At 44.6% G+C, this 20,053-nt stretch overlaps 1 protein-coding gene across 9 annotated transcripts in view; it reads left to right on the top strand.

Moving 5' to 3' along the window:
• LMNTD1 (lamin tail domain containing 1) overlaps positions 1–20,053 on the top strand; it is a 339,143-nt gene that overhangs the window by 69,597 nt on the left and 249,493 nt on the right. For all 9 annotated transcript variants that reach the window (XR_010592973.1, XR_010592970.1, XM_042848562.2 and 6 more), the window contains 2 exons: positions 3,985–4,078; positions 13,703–13,888. Coding sequence is in view for 7 of the 9 variants with exons in the window: in XM_042848562.2 (XP_042704496.2) it covers positions 3,985–4,078; positions 13,703–13,888 (280 nt within the window). In the remaining 2 variants the exon portion in view is untranslated. The remainder of the gene's footprint in view (positions 1–3,984; positions 4,079–13,702; positions 13,889–20,053) is intronic.

Raw genomic sequence — 20,053 nt, 5'->3', positions numbered from 1 at the left:
TTTGTTCATATCACAGTATTTGAGAACTGCAGCTCTTGAGATCATTTCTTTTACTTTTTTCGAAGTCAATTTCTTGCTTTAGCGCCCATGGTCATGATGTGTTGGAGTTTAATAGTTCATTTCGTTGTTTTTGTTGCTGTAGAAAGGTCTTGTTGGTATTGTCTGAGGTGGTTACCTAAGGAGGTGGTGGAATCTCCTTCTTTAGAAGTTTTTAAGGCCTGGCTTGACAGAGCCCTGGCTGGCATGATTTAGTTGGGGATTGGTCCAGCTTTGAGCAGGGGGTTGGACTAGATGACCTCCCGAGGTTCCTTCCAACCCTGATATCTATGATTCTATGAACCTAGGCCATGTCTCAGTTCTGGTACATATGTTGATGCATTCAATTCTTGAATTGCTTTTACTTTCTCAGGGTTAGGACTTTGTTTTTTGTCTGTCCCAAAATCTCGATTAAGGGTAAGCAGAAAACTCACTTTTCCTTGGTTAGCTTCAGTCCAGACTGACTGAACTCCTGAGGGATGGGACCTGCCAAAAGAGCAGACCAGAAAAATGTTTTTTTTCCCCTCCTGCAGAAGATGTCCATTTTTATTGTGGTTGAAAAACAGATATCCTGAAAAGTTAAAAGGTTTCAGTTGTGGCCAAAAACTGATGAAAACTGAAAACAATTCAGCCAAAAACTGGAGGCAGGAGAGAGGAATAATTTTTTATCAAAAGTTTTCAGTTATCCAACATAAACATCAAAAAAACATTTTGAGGAAAACTGACCTTTTACATTTAGTTAAAGCCCCCCCAAACAAAGTTTCAATAGAAAATTTTCAACCAACCCTAACTGCTAATTTTATTTGTCAGTAAAATGCTGTGTGCATCTAAATCACTTTCTGAACTATCCTAAACAACTCATCCCCTTTCTCTGTGTTAACTATCACATACATGACACAGCCTTCTGCAGTCTTTATTGAGGCATACCTTCCAATTAAGTCATGAAAGGTCTTGGGCCAAATTCCAGGGAGTCAGTAAACATGCACAGTTTACACACAGGCTGGATTTGGTGAATAACTATAACTTAACTGAGCCTGTAACAATAGTTTTATGGATATCACTACAAGAAATTTAAAAAAAAACAGAACATTTTATTAGTTACACATCTACCCCGATATAACGCTGTCCTCAGGAGCCAAAAAATCTTACCGCGTTATAGGTGAAATTGCGTTATATTGAACTTGCTTTGATCCGCCGGAGTGTGCAGCCTCATCCCCCTCCCCCCGTAGCACTGCTTTACCGCGTTATATTCGAATTCGTCTTATATCGGGTCACGTTATATCGGGGTCGAGGTGTATTTCTAGTCATAATATGTAACTTGTTCCTGGATAGATATTGACTCCCTCATATGTCATACAAAAAGCAGAGCTAGAGTCTAATGGCTGAGGACCTGACCCCACTGGGTTCCATCTGAACTAAGGAACTATACTTAAACTGGGTTTAGATACATGTAAGGAACCGAGCGTAGCTGGTGTGGTCTGGTGGTCACGGCTGGGCTGGTGTCCACAAGTCAAGGATGGCCGCAAAGTGGTAGTCAGTGAGCAGGGATTGGGATAATCGCTAGAGCCAGCATCGATCAACAAGGGTCAGAGTCAGGTATGGGCAGAGATTGGAGATCAGAGACAGCTACCAGGCTGGAATCAGGAGGCCAGAGTCAGGATGGGGACAGAGACTAGAGATTAGAAAACAAGATGAGGTTTGGAGTCACAGCAGGCAGTAGGCTGCTTCAGTATTTTGGATATCAATCAAGGATTCATTACTAGAATTGGTCTGATAACTGCTGAGCTGGGTGTGGGCAGGCATAGGTTCATTAACATCTGGAGCAGAGATTCCCATGATGCAGTGCTTCCCTGCTTTTTCTGGTCCCACAGTTCAGTGCGGTTCTCTGTTCTCTATTCTGTATGCAAATTGAGATGTCTCCCTATCCCATCTTTCATGGAGATGAGGCTAGGGGAGTTGTCTCTATTCTTCATTCTGTATGCTAATGGAGATATCTTAATCTTATCACCCTTGTCAGGAGGGGTCTAGGTGTGCCTCCCATCCGCCCTTCATTGCTCTCTGCAAGTCTTTTCTTTGATCAGTTTTGATTTAAGCAGAGGCTGGTGTGTGGGGGGGTATCTTTCATGAGTCAGACAAGCTGGATACTGCGCCCTGGTTCCCCAAGAACACAGAGCTGACTGGTATCAGTCGCAACACGTAAAGCACCGGGTCGCCTTGCTCTGGTCAGCACCGCCGACCTGGACGCTAAAAGCCCCGTCGGCAGTGCTGCCCAGCTAAGGCAGGCTAGTGCCTACCTTTTCCGACACCGCGCTGTGCCCCGGAAGTGGCCAGCAGTGGGTCCGGCTTCTAGGCAGGGGGGCCACGGGGCTTCACGTGCTGCCCCCGCCCCGAGAAGTGGCTCCGCACTCCCAATGGCCGGTGTCTGGGGGGTGGTGCCTGGAGGTGTGAGTCTTGCGCCTCCGCCTAGGAGCCGGACCTGCTGCTGGTCATTTCCAGGGCACAGTGTGATCCGCGGTGTACCCCGTCTGCGCCATTGACTGGGAACTGCTGGAGGTAAGTCCATGCCCCAATCCCCTGCACCAGCCTTGAGCCCCCCCAACCTGGAACTTCTTCCTGCACCCCACATCCCCAGCCCCACCCCAGAGCCTGCACCCCCAGCCCAGAGCCCTGACCCACTCCCCACCCTAATCCCCTGCCCCAGCCCTGAACCCCTCCCACACCCCAAACCCCTCATCCCCAGCTCCGTTGGGTTGCGGGCATCAACAATTTTCTTCAACTGGGTCCCCAGAAAAAGAGTTTGAAAACCACTGGTCTAGACTCATCCTTACAACATGATTCAGTCTAAATTGGTTCCTAACATGGGCCCCCAATTCTGCAAATAAAAGTAGACTCATTAACCATTGCTTGGCCGGGAAGTAGAAAGCCTCGTCTACACTAGAGCTGTTTGCTCCAATAAATAGATCCCACCATTGCTAACAGCAGAAAGAAAAGGAAAATATGAATCAGGAAAATACTTAAAACTATTCAGGGAGAATAAACCAATAATTTAAGAATGCCCTGACTACCTCATTACCAAAGCAAGCACTTTTCACATGCTTATTATGAAACAAAGAAGGGATCCCAAAGACAGTGGCTTACTTGCAACTACTGGTTGCGCTCTCTCTCTCTCTCTCTGCATATTGAAGAAGCTGCAGCCAAATTGCAAAGTAATTGTCCCTTTTTTCAATACGCAGCTTTTTTCCTAACATTTATGCTATTTATACTTCTCCATTTATCGTAAAACTACTACTCTTTTCCAAAGCAAAGTTATCACTAAAAGCTCTGAGATCCGTTTATAGTCCAGGCACTTCAGGCCAGACTCATTGGGAAAAGCCCTGACGCCACTAAAGACAGTGAAAAAGATTCTGTTGATTTCAACAGAACCAGGATACCACCAGTAGTTACACTACCTTTGTATTAGCCAGCCTGGGGAAAAGGCAGGTAGGACAGGCATAATCTCTGACCCCAGCAAATAACTTCGGCACAAAGGGCCTGCATGTCAGGTGCAGTGCTGGTCTTCATGCCTCTCCAGAATAGACTTTTGCTTCCCCCAGGGCAGGTGATGTTCTCAATGGAGGCAGGCTAGAAGGAGTAGGGCTACGGTGCAAGCTTGTCCTGGTGATTGTGTCCCCTAGCAATGTTCCATGTGGCCTTTGTAACAGGACACAAGTTAAGGCTGTGCAAGCCATAGTCAGCCCCACGGATCACACCAGCTGTCTATAACCTCTGAACAGGGGAGGCAGAGGAATGTGTCTGGCTCTTCATCCTCCTGTGGATCGCCCCTCCCACCCCTCAGTCTGCCCAGTGGATGTGCTAATAGTTCGTGTTTCATAACCACTTTGATTTGGACTGATACCGTGTGAAAGAACAACAGTGATAGAGTTTTCTCTTTATCCCTGACTACTTTAGGTATGAAGAGGAATCTTCCCAGCGACTGAAATTGCAGGACCAGGTACTGCAACTCAAACACCAGCTGGAGCATCAAAAAGAAAATTGTTTACAGGTGAGGCTAATAACACTGCTCCTAAACTGTGCTTTTGAAGCCTATTCAGTGTCTCCTAATCAGACTGCTAAAACTTCTGCAGAATTGTCCTTCCTCCAGTAATGGATTAACATGGACTGCTCTTTATTAGAGCACACTTGGGAAGCTGGTGTCTGTGAATGTTTATAGGGCCAGCTCTCCATAATTTGAAAGGTGAAGGAAGTTCACCACTGCCCCAAAACTTGTTTGCATATAGAGCCAGCTTCAGGATTTCCCCACCAACCCTGCCATGTGGGTCAGCTGGATCTCTGCATTACTGAAAGCCCCAGCAAGTAGTGGTTTGTGCTCTTTAGTGCCTTCTTCCTTGTCTATCATAGTGGCCTAACTATGCTGATGTCCATATCATCTCTATGTGTATATTTTCTTTTCATCGTCTTGCTTTGGCCAGGAAGGATGGTCTTTGGTTAGAGTCAGAAACCCAGATCATATTCCTGGCTCTGTCTCAATTTTCCTGGCCCTGATTCTTCACTACCTCCCACCTTCTATGGTCATTTCTAGGAGAGCAAAGTTGGGCATAAAATGCTACTGTTGGTTTAAGTGACTGGAGAATTCGACTGTGGTAGTGTTTTGCTCTCCTGCTGCTGCCAGGTAGATGATTACACCAAGTGAAAGGGGAATCAAGTCCTCTGTGTGAAGCTAGGCAAATCACTTCCTGTTGTGCTGAAAGGAGTTGCTGTGAGGAAGCAGAGGATTGGAATCCCCATTCTAATACATTGATTTTCCTCCCAGTACTCCAGCATGCTGAGTTAATCAGCCTAAAATCTTGTCCACACCTTTTTTTTTTATTTCTATCTTACAGAGCTGGAAGGGACCCTAAAAGGTCATCAAGTCCAGCCCCCCTGCCTTCACTAGCAGGACCAATTACTGATTTTGCCCGAGGTCCCTAAGTGGCCCCCTCAAGGGTTGAACTCACAACTCCCAGTTTAGCAGGCCAATGCTCAAACCACTGAGCTATCCCTTTTGACTAACCCTAGTTCCTTGTCTATGGTAGGGTTACCATACGTCCGGATTTTCCCGGACATGTCCGGCTTTTGGGGGCTCAAATCCCCATCCGGGGGGAAATCCCCAAAAGCCGGGCATGTCCGGGAAAATCGGGAGGTCAGCCGGGCCTGCGGGGAGCCGGGGGAGCCGGGCCTGCGGGGAGCCGGGGGAGCCGGGCCGGCGGGGAGCCGGGGGAGCCGGGCCGGCGGGGCCGGGAGCCGGGGGTGCGCCGGGCCGCCGGGGGCCGGCAGTGCTGGGCGGGCTGGGGGTGGTCGGCCGGGGCCGGCACCCCAGGGCCCGAGCCGACCCAGGCTGGAAACGCCGGGGGGCCAGCCTGGGCCGCGCCTCCTCCCCCCACTCCCCCCTTACCTGCTTCAGGCTTCCCGCGAATCAAATATTCGCGGGAAGCAGGGGAGGGGGCGGGGTTGGGGGGGTGGGCGGGGCTGGGCCGGGGGCTGTGGAGTGTCCTCCATTTGGAGGCACAAAATATGGTAACCCTAGTCTATGGCAAGCATTTGGTGTGGTGCAGTGGTGCTGACTCATTAGTGCAGATGAAAACAAACTGGAGCCTGTGCTGATTGAGCATGAAGCAGGTGCAAACCTTGATTAGCTCAACTGGTGCAAACCCCTACACTGAATATGCTTAAGAGGTCACTGTAGGGAGTGCTGGCTGCCAGAGGAGGAATTGGGCCTATTTTGTGGTACAGTGATGAGGCCTTAGGTTTGTGTTTCAGTGCAGGTAGGAAAGCCAATGCATTACAACGGGGAGTTCAGTAGCCTCTTCATAAGGGTGTTGGGAAGTTTAATTTATTAATGTCTGCAAAGTGATTTAAAATTCTGGGAGTAAAGTGGTTAGCATCGTTAACTGGCTTTCCTTGGGTATTATGGGATGGAGCCATGTTCTACCTCTCCCTTACGTCATATGTAGTGAGTGGGAATTTGTGCCCTTCTGCCTCTCTTGTGATGTAGTTAAATAAAGCAGTAACTTCCCAGCCTGCAGTCCTGTGAGTAGATGTTTTTGTTTCACGGAGTGGCTCTTTACAAAAAGCAGGGATGGCATTACACAGTAAAGTATTATTATTACTGTATGCTGTGGTGGTTTTGAGACTAGAATATTTTTTAACCCTGGACTACCTTGTTATACACTAATTTACTTTTAGTTAGATCCACTGCATTTAAGGGTCTGTCAACACTTACGTTATTAAATTTTGTTAAATCTCTTTTTCCCCCCTTGAGAGCATGTTGGAACAGAAGTAATCAGCCCAGCTGGAAATGGTTCTACCTGAACTAGGCTTGTTTACTTACGGAGCTGCGTGGATATTTAAAAAAAAAAAAAAAAGAAATTGTTGGCACAGTGAGACGACTATTATTTCTGTTGTGGAAGATTGAGGTACTGCAGCCAAGGCTTGAGGACTGTGCAATGTCAGCTGAGAAAGGCAGTAAGTGGGAATGGCCAGAGAAGTGGAGAAGATAAGTGACATCTCTTAGGAGTGTTTTTTAATGAACAAAACATAGATTAGCCAATAGGGGCTGATTAGCTGAAGCCAAAAGGAGGTAGAGGTGAGGCCCATAAAATGCCAGCAGCTGGGAAAGGCAATTCATGTCTCACATCCTGAGCAAAAAATGTGGGTCTTATTAGGGGTAAGCAGTCATGAAGTTTTTAAGGCTAGAAGGGACCACCAGATTATCCAATCTGACTTCCTGTGTATCCCAGGCCCCTAAACCCCACCCAGTTACCCTTGTATTAAAATCAATAACCTGGACTAGACTAAAGTATTACAACTTTCAGAAGACTTAACTATTGTGTGTCACAGTCAGCGAACAGAAGGGACCAAAAAGCACCAGTTCCTGGGGCCTCTGCAGTGGCAGGGAACTGATTTGGTGAGAGAGACCCAGCTGATTCATTAGTATGCCTCTCCTGGCTGCTGGTGTCTGGGTTTGCTATGTTTTTTTGTTTGTTTAAACTGAAGTATTAATTTTCTCTTTCTGGCTTGTTTGTTATACTAAATAAACAATAAAAGGGCAGGCCCATAGCTTTTTCTGGCTGGTAGGCATCAAGGGGGCAACCAACATCTTTCCCCACACATGGAGATAAGAAAACACATGAATCAGTGTATGTGTTGGAAGTACTCCTTTGCTCAGACAAGGAGCAGCAGTAAGAAGTCCCTTATGTAACTCAGCAACCACCTTGCTGATCTAGACCAGTGTTTCTCAAATGCGGCCACCAGGGGTTTTCATGTGGCCACAGCCTCCTGGATGGTGAATGGGGGGGGGGGGGAGGAAGAGAGCACAAAGCAGTGGCCCCTCCCCAGGGCCATCAGCAGGGGTTGGGCTTTGCCCCCCCTTTGGAGCCATAAACACTAGAGAAGCAGGCAGCTATTGTGAGTTCCCCACCTTCCCAAGGGCGGTGGGGCTCAGGCTTCTGGCTTCAGCCTTGGGGTGGCAGGTGGTGGGCTCCATTCCCTGGCTGCAGGGTTTCAGAGTCTGGATGCAGGACCATGGGCTCTGGCCCTGGGCCCCAGTCACGTGGCAGTGGGTGCCGGCCCTAGGCTTACCACCCCCCATTGCTCCTAGTCCCTGCTGTGTCCTCTGACCCCAGGCTTCAGCCACGTGGCTGCAGAGCTCTGGCCCCTAGTTCACCAACACCCCTCGTCTGTGGCCCCTCACCCACCCACCCCATTGCATCTGTCTCCCACTGCTTCCCTACCCACCTCCCCATCCAGAGCTTAATTTGTTTCCCAACTTGCCAGGGCTGAGTAAGTCTGTCTGTAAAAAATGATATTTGAATGTTTTTTAATATTACTTTTCAGACAGACTTACTAACTAGCAAGTCTTTTTAAAAAATAAAAATAAAAAAAAGGAAAAGAAACAATAACAAAAAAAGACAAGAACATGCAAAGCACATTATCTATTTCTATTCTGTTTAGGTCCAGTAAATAATAGACAACTGTACATTTTTATTATTGAGTCTGCAAAAAAAAAACAAAAAACCTCTAACCCCGACATAAATAAATTACAAGGATTTGGACATGTATATGTGCATATTTATTTGTTTTTCCTAAAGTTAATTAAGTATTTTAGGAAAAACTGTCAGAGCAGCCACCAGCAAGAGTTGGTGGTCGCACTCTGAGGCCACCAAAAAATGTGTTGTGAGAACCCCATGACAATTGGGAGAGATGTTTGATTGGAATCCCTCTGAGTGCAGACAAAAGAGAAAGGAAGCACTGGCCAGTGGTTAAAGTGCCAGCCTAGGACTTTGGAGACCTGAGTTCATTTCTCTCTTCCACCACAGACTGTCTGTATGACCTTAGGCTGAGAGTGACAAGGAACTTAAAGGCACCTAGAAAATCCCTGTAACAAGGGAATCTGCTTTCATACCGGGCCATCCTTACTTCTGCACTGCTGCTGGCGGCAGTGATGCCTTCATAGCTGGGTGACTGGAGACTGGTGGCTGCTGGCCAGGTGCCCAGAGGGGGGCATAAATATGGTTACTAGACATCTGGGTTTTCCCAGACATAGCTGTGATGGGTTGTCACCTCTGGGGTGCAGTCTGGGAGCTGTGGGAACTGCTGCACTTCTCTAAGACACACACCTGGGACACAGCCAGCCTTACCCAGGACCTATCATCGCCCAACAAGCCAACAGGTGGTGCCACTCACCCAAACTGGGCTACCGGAGTGCAAACAGCAGACCCCAGCCAGTTTCCCAGCTCCCCAGGCATGCACCTCGCTCTGGAATATAAAGCCAAAATTATATCATCTTGCACTGCACAAGGATCTGCACAATGTAAACACATTAATATATCTGCCCCTCCCTCAAGGTGGAGAGGAATATGCACACTTGTAGTAACCAAGCTGATATTTTCCCCAAAACACTTCACTTAAAGACACACTGGTTTAGGATAAAATATAAAACAAGTTTATTAACTACAAAAAGATAGATTTTAAGTGATATTAAACAGTACAGCAAAGCAGATTACCTACTAAATAAACAAAACCGCAAACTCAGCCTACGATACTAGAAAGATGGGATATGAGTTAGCAAATTCTCCCCCTGGCTGATGATACAAGCAGGCTTTCAGATTCTTAAGTTTTGCAGCTTGGGATCTCCTCCCCCATTCCAAGTCTTTTTCTTTTGGAGCTTCTCTCAGGTGTTAAGTTGTGGGAGAGTGAAGAACAACAGATGACGTCGTTCCCTGCCTTATCTAGCTTTAGCATATGGCAGGAACCCATTGTTCCAAAAACAGTTCCCAGCCCAGTTTGTGGAAAAATACAGGTACCCGAAATGGAGTCCAGAGTCATGTGGGCTGGTCACATGCCCTTGCAGAGTCATAGGCTGTCAGGAGCAGTCTCAGGAAGGTTCACCAGGTAGGGGATAAGCTTCTCCTAAGGCCTATTGTTTTCCCTAATGGCCCATTACCCTGAATGGGCTTTTCACAACCAGCTCTTTAGACTGGAATCAGCTTGCCTAGTGGGTGTCCTCCAGGTGTAACTACATGTGAAATACAGATACATAGGCAATATTCATAACTTCAGGTACAAAAATGATACATGCATACAAATAGGATAATCATATTCAGCAAAAAATAACTTTTCCAACGACACCTTACATGACCCATGTAGCAGCTGCCAGAGCCCCGCCCCCACCCAGGCCTCAGCTCCTTGCCCTGGTGGGGGCCCCATAAGGAGGTAGTAACTGATGAATGGTGCTGCATCCTGGGCTTGCACCAGCCACCCTGCCACTGTGACAGGGAGCGACGCTTCCCCTTCACTCCAGGGAGTACACCCTCAAGTACACACACTTCCCTCCAGCACCCCCAAATATACCCCCTTCCAGCTCTCTTCTGCCCTCCCTAGCTCTTCCCCCCCCCACCCACCCACTTCTGGTACTGTCCTCTTTTTGGGAACCTGAAATATGGTAACCCTAGGCATGAACTACTACAGATGTAAGGAAGGGGGTGGCATCAAATAAGTCTGAGAACCCCTGGGTTAGAGCACACAATTGGATGTTGGGAGAGCTTGGTTCAATTCCCTCATCTGCCTGCTGAGGAGAAGGGGGTTGAGCAGCGGTTCCTTACTTCTCAGGTGAAAGGACTTGATGGACCATTGAACTGTTCCAAAATGGCACATTCTGTGTTCTTATTGTAACCCTGGCGATGATAAGCACGTTGTTGCACAGAGCTTAACGCCAAGATTTAGTCAACAGATACATAGGTTGATGTGGATGATCTATGGAACTAAAAAGCAGGCACAAGAGCAACAGCTTGTACTCCTCTTGGAAACCAGCTGGAAACAGGCAACCCTTTCTCTTTCATATATTGCCAAGTTTGTATTGCTGTTCTGTACTCTGTTCTAAAAACCAGTCCCTCTTGTGTGCAACTAATTTACACACTGTAACTGTATTTTCTCTTCTCCTATATTATTTATACAAGATTCTTCAATTTTTATGTAATGCAGCTTGTTTGCTATTGCATTGACTTTCACTACATTCACATCTAGTACTGAGCAGGGGGATATTAGTTTTAGCATCCCTGCAGAGTGAAAGAGGTGCTCTAATTTCTGAAAGGTACAGATTCAAGTGGGTCTTAATGCTGCCACCGTAATGAGCGGTTAGATAAAACGCCATTGCTCTCCCTCATGTACGATGGGCTTCCTCTGTGCAGGTACATTGTAGGGGAAGTGGATTCAGAAAAGCCTTGTCTCACCCAGCCTTGAGCATCTGAGCAGGAACTGGCCAAAATACAGCTCTTGTGCTTCTCTGAGCATTAAGGTGATGGCCCAGTTAGCATGGTTGGCACATTCCATCTTTCCACAGGGAGCATGGCCTTCAGGTACATAACATTGGCTGAGCCCTGGTTCTCTTATGTACCATCTATTCTAATGCATGCAAAAACAACCCCCTGCCCCCACCCCCCAAAAAAGGACTGAAGATAAACATCCTCCATGGTGTTCTTTCTGAGTCATTCTGTCTGTAGTAAGATAGGTGTTTCTCCATGAATGGCTAGATTTTGTCCTCTGATATTCTGAAGGTGCAATTTGGACCCAAGGAAGTATTCAGAGTGGTGGTGGGATGAGGGCGGATCACTGAGTGAGAAGTGAGATTTTAAAATGTAAATGAAAGGGTGGAATTGTCCAGTTATCTGTTAGCCACAATAACTTTTCAGCCCTGGGGACCATCTGGAAATCTGCTTTGATTCAGGCGTCCAAAACATGGTTGATTTAGACAAGCCAGCGTATGTATTTGAGGAACAAGCATAAGCCACACATACCCAGTGATAGAAGGGTATCACAGAAAACTATTGCCCTGGGGATTGAACAGTGGCTGACAGTGGGGATTAGATGCATTGGCCTTGGGCATTGTTGCCCAATAGAGGGAAATTTAGAATTTAAGGAGCAACAGGTCTCACCTTAGCTAAGAGTGGTAGCCTTTCTCTATATAGTATGGTACAACCCCTTAAAGAACGGAAAGGAACAAAAAAGCAACTCTCTTCTGCCTAGCTGGCTGGTTGCCAGAGGAGCCCTTGGCACCTGCTGCAGGTTGACAGTCTTGGCCAGTTTGCAGTTGGCTGAACCATGTGTTTTTGGGTTTGCTTATTTTCTCTGCCTTCTGTTTAGTTAGTTTTCTTGGCTGTTCCACTGCGTATATAAACATTTCCTTCCCTAGTTCCCATACCTTTGTTGTTTCCCCTGGTGAGTTGATGCTGTGACTACTGAATGATGATTTTTCTTTTCATTTCATTTGCAAGCATGCAACAAGGTGAATTAACATGTAGGGGGAAGGATCGGGTGGGGAAGAAACTTAAAAAAGTAAGAACATTGCCTCAGGATTTAAAAGGAAAATCTTTGTTGATTTTGCTAAACTTCTCTGTTGAGTCTGATTATTTCTGGATGAATAAGAGATGGCCCTGAACCAAAACTCTGAATCCAAACACCCCATAATATGTGTGTGTGTGTGTGGGGGGGCGATGATAGGGGTCAGATCTGAATCCAAATTTCCCAGCTAGACTCTATCGCTATAATGGGACAGCCCAAAACCTTACATCTGAACTTTGGGGGAGGTTTTTGGATGCAGATTCAAATGTCACAGTTCAGGTCCATCTGAAGTATTAGCTGAGGTCACTTCTAGATTTGCTAGTTTGTCCTCCCATTCCTTGCTCCTGCTTTTTTCTCGTAAAGCAACTCTTGATGAGATGAACACATTGTTGAAAACAGAATTGTTTGATCTAACCATCCAGCAACTCATGTGCATTGCAAGAACTTTGTGAATCTCATCAGTCATGGACTTAGAACCAATATTTGCCCTCTTTTCCACACTGGCCTCCAACCTACCCTTTTCCGTGCAACTGGGATTAGCTGCTGACACTGTGCATGCAGAGTACTTAAGCTCTTTGAGACTCTGCTAGTTCTTATCATCGCTCTGGAGTGCGATTCCATTTGAAGCATAAGTTATTGCCCACAATTCAGTTTCATCTCTTTGAGGATGATAGAGCAATAATTCCTTCAACCCAACCATACTGTATGTAATATTCATGTCAGATGTGTCTGATATGTACAGTAATAAAGGATAAAACCTTTTTTAGTGGAATAGAATCTGAACACTGCTGCATCTTGGGCTAATAAGTGTTGCGTAGGGTGTGTTTTCAAATAAAGCAGTAATAACAGAAGCTTGATATTAAAGGATATGAATTCTTAGAGTATTACCACTTTGTCATTGTAAATATTGTAAAAAATGACATCCACAAGTTATTTCAGAACCCCTGACCTATTCTATGTTTTTTTTCTTTTTTGGTGGCTCAGACCCCAGACTTCCTCTTTGGTGCTGTTTTTTTTTTCTTTCTCACTTATTAACAAAATGGACTGTGGAAATGAGACTGTGAGCTGTGCTATAATTTGCAGCACTACGAACAGGCAGATTAAGCTGATGGTGTGATATGTGATGTGATATCCCTCCATTATTTTCCCAAAGCATCAAGTTAATAAGACTAATGCAGACTGGCATGTGTGTTGTGGCAGCCATCACTGCTTCTGAAAAGAGATTCAATATAATGACTCTAGGACAGGAAGTGGAAGATGTGGCTATAATAAGAAATAAGCATTTTAATTAGATGTTAGTGACTGTGCTTTTCATTAGTAGTGGTTAAACAGTATCATTGACTTTTACAGCTGCTTCCCCAAAAGGTAAGATGTGTCTGTATAAAAATGATAAAGTGACTTATATGTATGTATTTCCTCCTTGGGAACTGTGAAATAGGTTGTGGTTGAAAAGTTTAGGTTTTTTTTTTCTGTTCTCTGAAATTGGCACAAGTGAAACAGAAAAGTCCAAGGAAACATGCGTTTTTCTGCTCTGGCTTTTTTAACAATTCATCATGGAATCTAACTGAGAAAATAAGTTTGTTATAAGTTACTCCCTTAAAAGTACTTGGCAATTAACTAGCAGTATTATCAAAATGCGTTTACTGGCTCGTTTTCAATATCTTATATCTTTTAAGGACACAAATGATTTCTTTTTTCACTGTAAAGAAATGCTCTTACGGGTTTTTAAGTCTAATTTTTGTGACCTGCCCCTGAGAGAATCTAATTCATTCTTCTTCTAAAACAACTATAGGGATCCAAAGAGATGAGACAGAGGCTTGCGTGGTCAGAAGTTCTCATACTCCAACTAGAAGGAAAACTCCAGGAATTGAGCAATGGGGACTCAGATTCAATTGCAAAAGGTCAGAAAATTCGAGAAGCCAATGAAGCAGAGGTGAAACAAATCCAAGAGGAAACTGCAACAGCCTACCATCAAAATGTAAGCCTATAATATAGAACATGTGTTCCTTCTTTCTTTTGTCTACTTTACAAGAGTTAATATACAGTATTTGCAAGATTCAGAAGGAGGCTTTTCTCCCTCCAGGCTACTAGCTATAGTTACAGCTTATTCAAAAAGTTAGACTTTTCCCCTATCTGAAAAGAGTTTAATAACATAGCCTTAAAAAAGAGAACGGACAAAACTAATGAGCATTCTGCTTAAACCTAACAATACAGTGCCAGAGGAAATGAATTGGGCCAGGGTGTATTATTTTTACTTGTTAAGAAAATGTAAAGGGTGAAATCCTGGCCCCATTGAAGTCAATAGCAAAACTCCCTTCAACTTCAATGAGGCCAGGAGGATTTCCCCTTACAGTATGCATAATGGAATTGTGGTAGTGACTCCTTAGCTAAAGACAAAAGGCAGTTAGGTGTCTGACTGGGTGCCTAGCTCCTATTTGTGCTTTTGAATATCTCCTCCAAAGTTTCTAAGTTGTTTTCCAAGGTCTACTTTTGAAAAACACTCATTTTGACTTTTCTTTGACAAAAGAAAATGTCCTTTACACCTGAAATTGTATATTTGAGGCCAGATCCTCAAGGCCAGCCATTTGGCACATGGCATCACTCCCTGATAGCTAACACTTTATTTCGGTACACTACAGAGAAGCCTGAGGGTTGCTCTAAATTACACCAGAGCCAAACAGCACCAACAGGCCATTTTGGTAGCCAGGGATTGCTAGAGTATAAGAAAATTCCAGCCATGCTCCCTTTTTTCTTGGCCTTTGCCACCCACACTCACAGCCCTTGTCATAGTCGATAAGAGCCAAGGTGTGAGTGTACCATGGATTTATATAGTGGCATTATGATATTTTCCATTTTATTATCTATCCCTTTCCTAATGGTTCCTAACACTGTTAGCTTTTTTGGCTGTCGCTGCACACTGAGCAGGTGTTTTCAGAAAATTAATCATGATGATGCTAAGATCTTTCTTGAGTTGTAATAGCTAATTTAGACCTCATCATTTTGTATGTGTAGTTGGAATTATGTTTTTCCATTGTGCATTACTCTGCAATTATCAACATTGAATTTCATCTGCCAGTTTGTTGCCCAGTCACCCAGTTTAGTGAGATCCCTTTGTAACTCTTTGCAATCAGCTTTGAATTTAACTAGAGAAATTTTGTATAATCTGCAAACTTTGCCTCCTTGCTGTTTACCCCTCTTTCCAGATTGTTTATGAATATGTTGAACAGCACCGGTTCCAGTAGTGATCCTTGGAGGACCCTGCTATTTACCTCTCTCCCCTGTGAAAACTGACTCTTTATTCCTACCCTTTATTTCCTATCTTTTAACCAGTTACTGATCCACAAGAGGACCTTCTCTCTTATCCCATGACAGCTTACTTTGTTTAAGAGCTTTTGGTGTGGGATCTTGTTAAAGGCTTTCTGAAAGTCCAAGTACACTATATCTACTAGATCACCCTAGTCCAGTGGCTGTCAACCTTTCCAGATCGCTGTACCCCTTTCAGGAGTTGGATTTGTCTTGAGTACCCCAAGTTTCACCTCACTTAAAACCACTTGCTTGCAAAATTAGACATAAAAATACAAAAGGGTAACAGCACACTGGAACTGAAAAATTGCTTACTTTCTCATTTTTACCATATAATTATAAAATAAATCAATTGGAATATAAATATTGTATTTGCATTTCCGTGTATAGTACATAGAGCAGTATAAACAAGTCGTATGAAATTTTAATTTGTACTGACTTCGCTAGTGCTTTTTATGTAGCCTGTTGTAAAACTAGGCAAATATCTAGATGAGTTGATACCCCCTGGAAGACCTCTGTCTACCCCCAGAGGTATGCGTACCCCTTGTTGAGAACCACTGCCCTAATCCACATGCTTGTTGACACCCTCAAAGAATTCTAATAGATTGGTGAGGCATGATTTCCCTTTACAAAAGCCATGTTGACTCTTCCCCAACACATCATGCTCATCTATGTGTCTGATAATTCTGTTCTTTAGTACCAGGCAAACTGATTGAAACTATACTAAAGTTAGGCTTACAGGCCTGCAATTGCCCGGACTGCCTCTGGAGCCATTTTTAAAAATAGGCGTTACATTAGTTACCCTCCAGTCAGCCGGTACAAAAGCTGCTTTAAATGTAACTTTAGCGCCCTCGTGGCCAAGATGGAGTCTGCTCTGCAGGCAGCTCTGGCCAAGAGACGGCACGCACAGGAATGCAGCAGGAGAAATCCCTTCCACCGCAGGGGCACCTGTTCCAAACCCCCCCAGAGTGAACACACCCATCCACAGGAAAAGTACAGTGGATATAAGAAAGGGAAATATTTATTTACAGAGGAATGAGAGGAGAAAAACAACGAGGGGAAATATAGGGGGAGCGGCAAAACAGGGTTCCATCCAAGCCTAGGCCCCACAGGCCCAGTGGTAGCACAGTCTGGAAGGGCAGACACTGAGCAATGTGTCTGCACACAGAGTTCAGGAGTCTTGAGCAAAGTTCGAGTCCAGTGGTGAGTCTTGGGTGCTCCTGGTCGTCTTCGGTGCCAGTGAACTTTTCCCAACAAACCCCTCTGGTGCCCTCTTCTGCCGCTCTCTGCAAAGCCACACAGAGCAACCACCTCCCACTTAACTAACCAGCAGCCCCCCTCCTTATTCCCCGTGCAGAGTCACAAGCCCCAGTACTCACAGCTCCATGCAGCTCTGGGCAGCCGTGATACTGAGTCCAGCTCCGGCCTGTCCTTCTTGGGCATTTCCTCCCTGGCACAGTGCTCCTCCTGGCTCCTGTCCTGGGATGTCCCCGATTGGCCGCCCCTGTCCTTCCCAGGCTTCAGGCAGGTTCTTTGCTGCTTCACTTTGTTCGGGCCTTCGGGCTGCAGCCCTTCCTTCCCCCAGAGCCACCCCCCCCAAGTTTCCCTCCTTTCTCTCACTGCTCCCCCTCCCCTCTTAGGAAAAAGATTTGAAGGGGCCATGCTCTCTAAACCCCAAAGGTGTTACATAAAGGGTAGGTTATGTACCCCAGTAGTTCTGTAATTTCATATTTGAGTTCCTTCAGAACTCTTGGGTGAATACCATCTGGTCCTGGTGACTTATTACTGTTGAATTTATCAATTTGTTCCAAAACCACTTCTGTTGATATCTCAGTCTGGGACAGTTCCTGAGATTTGTCACCTAAAAAGAATGGCTCAGGTGTGAGAATCTTTCTCATATTCTCTGCAGTGCACACTTTTTCTCTCTAATGTTTTTCCAAACTGTTTTAACCTTTGGTAGCATTCCAAAGGGTTCATTTTCTCACCCCTTCACATTCCCTATTGTCTATTATGATCTTTCCCATTGCACACTTTGCATGCAAAGTGTTTATTTTGGGTAATGCAATGTTACCACTGACTGTGAATTGAAAGGACAGAGCGTGCAAGTAGATCAACAGTAAAGATGTTTTCTTCTTTCCTGTATAGTCAGTATAATCAAATCCATTCTTATCAGAACTGAAATCTTCTTACCTTTACCCGAGCCCCTGTTGTACAGTAGATTCCGTGTGTGTGTGTGTAAATCTGGACAATGCATTGACACTATAGTAAAGCTCATTATTTGTGCTTTTTTTCCCCAAGACTAATTTTGTTTTGAGAACAGCAAATCATAAATTATCCTTGCTGAATAGCCTATTTACTAAAAATTGAAACAAAAATACATTCATCTAATGCTAGCAAAACATAGCCGTGATCAGGATACGGTCAAAGTTGTAATCAGCATAATGTATCCAGTTGGCTAGGCCACCTATCTGAGGGACCAGAAATATGCCCTGTCAGAAGAGGGATGCTTCTCAGAAATCCACAAATTCTTTTGGAAATTAATGAGTGATATGCAGCTTATTTTGTTAATAGAAGCACAAAATGGGTCTTGCTTTTCCAAAATATAGACTTTCTAAGAACCATGGTATGCTATTACTCTTATTCATTCTTTCATTTCATTGTTGACTTCCTTATTCCTTGCCAATAACAGCAGATTAGCAGAGCAGCAATTGTGTTAACAAACAAACAATTCTTTTTAAAGCTAACATAGTCTCCATTTTGTTTCAAATTCCATTGACTAGAATAAGAAAATCCTGAATCAGAATATCAGATAACCAGGTTATAATAGTAGGTGCATGTAAAATAGTGCCCGAACTCCTGAATACTTTTCTATTATAGCACAAATAAAAGTATCAAATGTCTTTCAATGTGAATATCAAACGAGGCCCCTGATCCTGCACAGGAAAACCCCTATGTAGTGGTTTGAGGATTGGCCTGCTCAACCCAGGGTTGTGAGTTCAATCCTTGGGGGTGCCATTTAGGGTACTGGGGTAAAAAAGAAAAAAGAAAAGAAAACTGTCTGGGGATTTGTCCTGCTTTGAGCAGGGGGTTGGACTAGATGATCTCCTGAGGTCAGGGGTGGCTGCAGGCACCAGCGCAGTAAGCAGGCGGCCTGCCGGTTGCTGTGAGGGCGGCTGTCAGGCTGCCTTCGGCGGCATGCCTGTGGGAGGTCCACCAGTCCCGTGGCTTCGGTGGTAATTTGGCGGCTGGGACGCTGAAGGCACAGCACTAGCAGACCTCCCCCAGGCATGCCGCCGAAAGCCGCCTGACTGCCGTGCTTGGGGCGGCAAAAACCATAGAGCCGCCCCTGCCTGAGGTCCCTTCCAACCCTGATATTCTATGATTCTACATGGTACCCCACTGAGGTCATTGGGGCTCCATGCTACTGAAAGGGTCTGCTCATTGCAGGATCAAAGCTTAGAAACTGGGCCCAAGATGTAAAGTCCAGATCCAAACTTCCCAATGTTTGAGGTACTGAGGCTTGGATTTTAAGTCTGGCCATTAGCACTAGAGATTTATGGGTAAGAAATAGGGAAGAGCTTTCAGTGTAAAAAATGCAATAAATTGTCACAAACCTTCTCTCTAAACTCATACTGGATCTGAAACAAACTATTAAGGTTCTAAAGAGTCAGAAACATTTTCCCTTTCTTTTTTGTGGACATCTTTACTTTGTAATTCCAGCCAGGATCAAAAACAAATGTGCTGAAATACTATCTAGAGAGGTTGTTGGACAGTATTTCTAGCCCAATCAGAAGCATTAAGTACTGGAAATCTCCCTGGATGCTCCTGGGATTTTATCTCTAATCTGTGGCTACAAGAGGTTTGGTTACTTTAGATGATTGTGGACGTTTTGTGGTGGTTATCCATATGGAATTTTGAACTTTTAGAGCTTGGCCCATGTCTAGTTTTAGTGGGAGTGAGGGGTCAGGGAGACTCTAGAACCCACAAGAAAATCAACCCCCCACACTTTTATTTTGCAGAGTAGTTGTAGAAGCAGATAGTGAATGTTAAATTAAGCAGAGTATAATGCTCTTCTGTAATTGCCATATGTTCGCCAATAATATCCTTCAAATGTGTGATGCAGTAGAATTTTTTCACAGCTGAATTCCTTTGATTTGAACTATGGTCGCTAGAGTATGAATGTGAGGGAATAGATCAGAACCTTCCTTTGCTACATGTCACAAATAACAGTTTCAGTGCTATCAGTTCTTGATTTGTGGGCCTGTTCAAAGCTTTCATGAGTTGGCTCTTTTGACTGGCTCTGATCATAACCCTTTCAATTCAATCAATTTCAGCCTGAGTACTGCAGTGACCTGATTTAATGTTCAGATCTGTCAGGGCACAGAGTAACACTGTTTGGAATGAGGGGCTCTTGAAAGGTGTATACAGTGCTAACAAATCTGTAGAATCCATATAATGTGAATATCAGCAATTTTTGTTAAGATGGTTTTAGTTCGTGGGCTTGGTAAATTTAAATATAAACTTGGTCATACTTTATATGAAGTATTCATTTATAAATAGTGTATAAAGGATTAATACATAATGGGTGGAAAGGATAGTTCAGTGGCTTGAGCATTGGCCTGCTAAACCCAGGGTTGTGAGTTCAATCCTTGAGGAGGTCACTTAGGGATCTGGTGCAAAATCAGTACTTGGTCCTGCTAGTGAAGGCAGGGGGCTGGACTCGATGACCTTTCAAGGTCCTTTCCAGTTCTAGGAAGATAGGATATCTCCATTATTATTTTTTTTAATAAATGGCTAATCAATTGTTATATATGGTTATAAAGTCCAACAGGTCAGTAAG

The sequence above is a fragment of the Chrysemys picta genome, chromosome 1 (genome assembly GCF_011386835.1).
Source record: "Chrysemys picta bellii isolate R12L10 chromosome 1, ASM1138683v2, whole genome shotgun sequence".
NCBI lineage: Eukaryota > Metazoa > Chordata > Testudines > Emydidae > Chrysemys > Chrysemys picta.
This window is presented reverse-complemented; position numbering and strand designations above follow the sequence as displayed.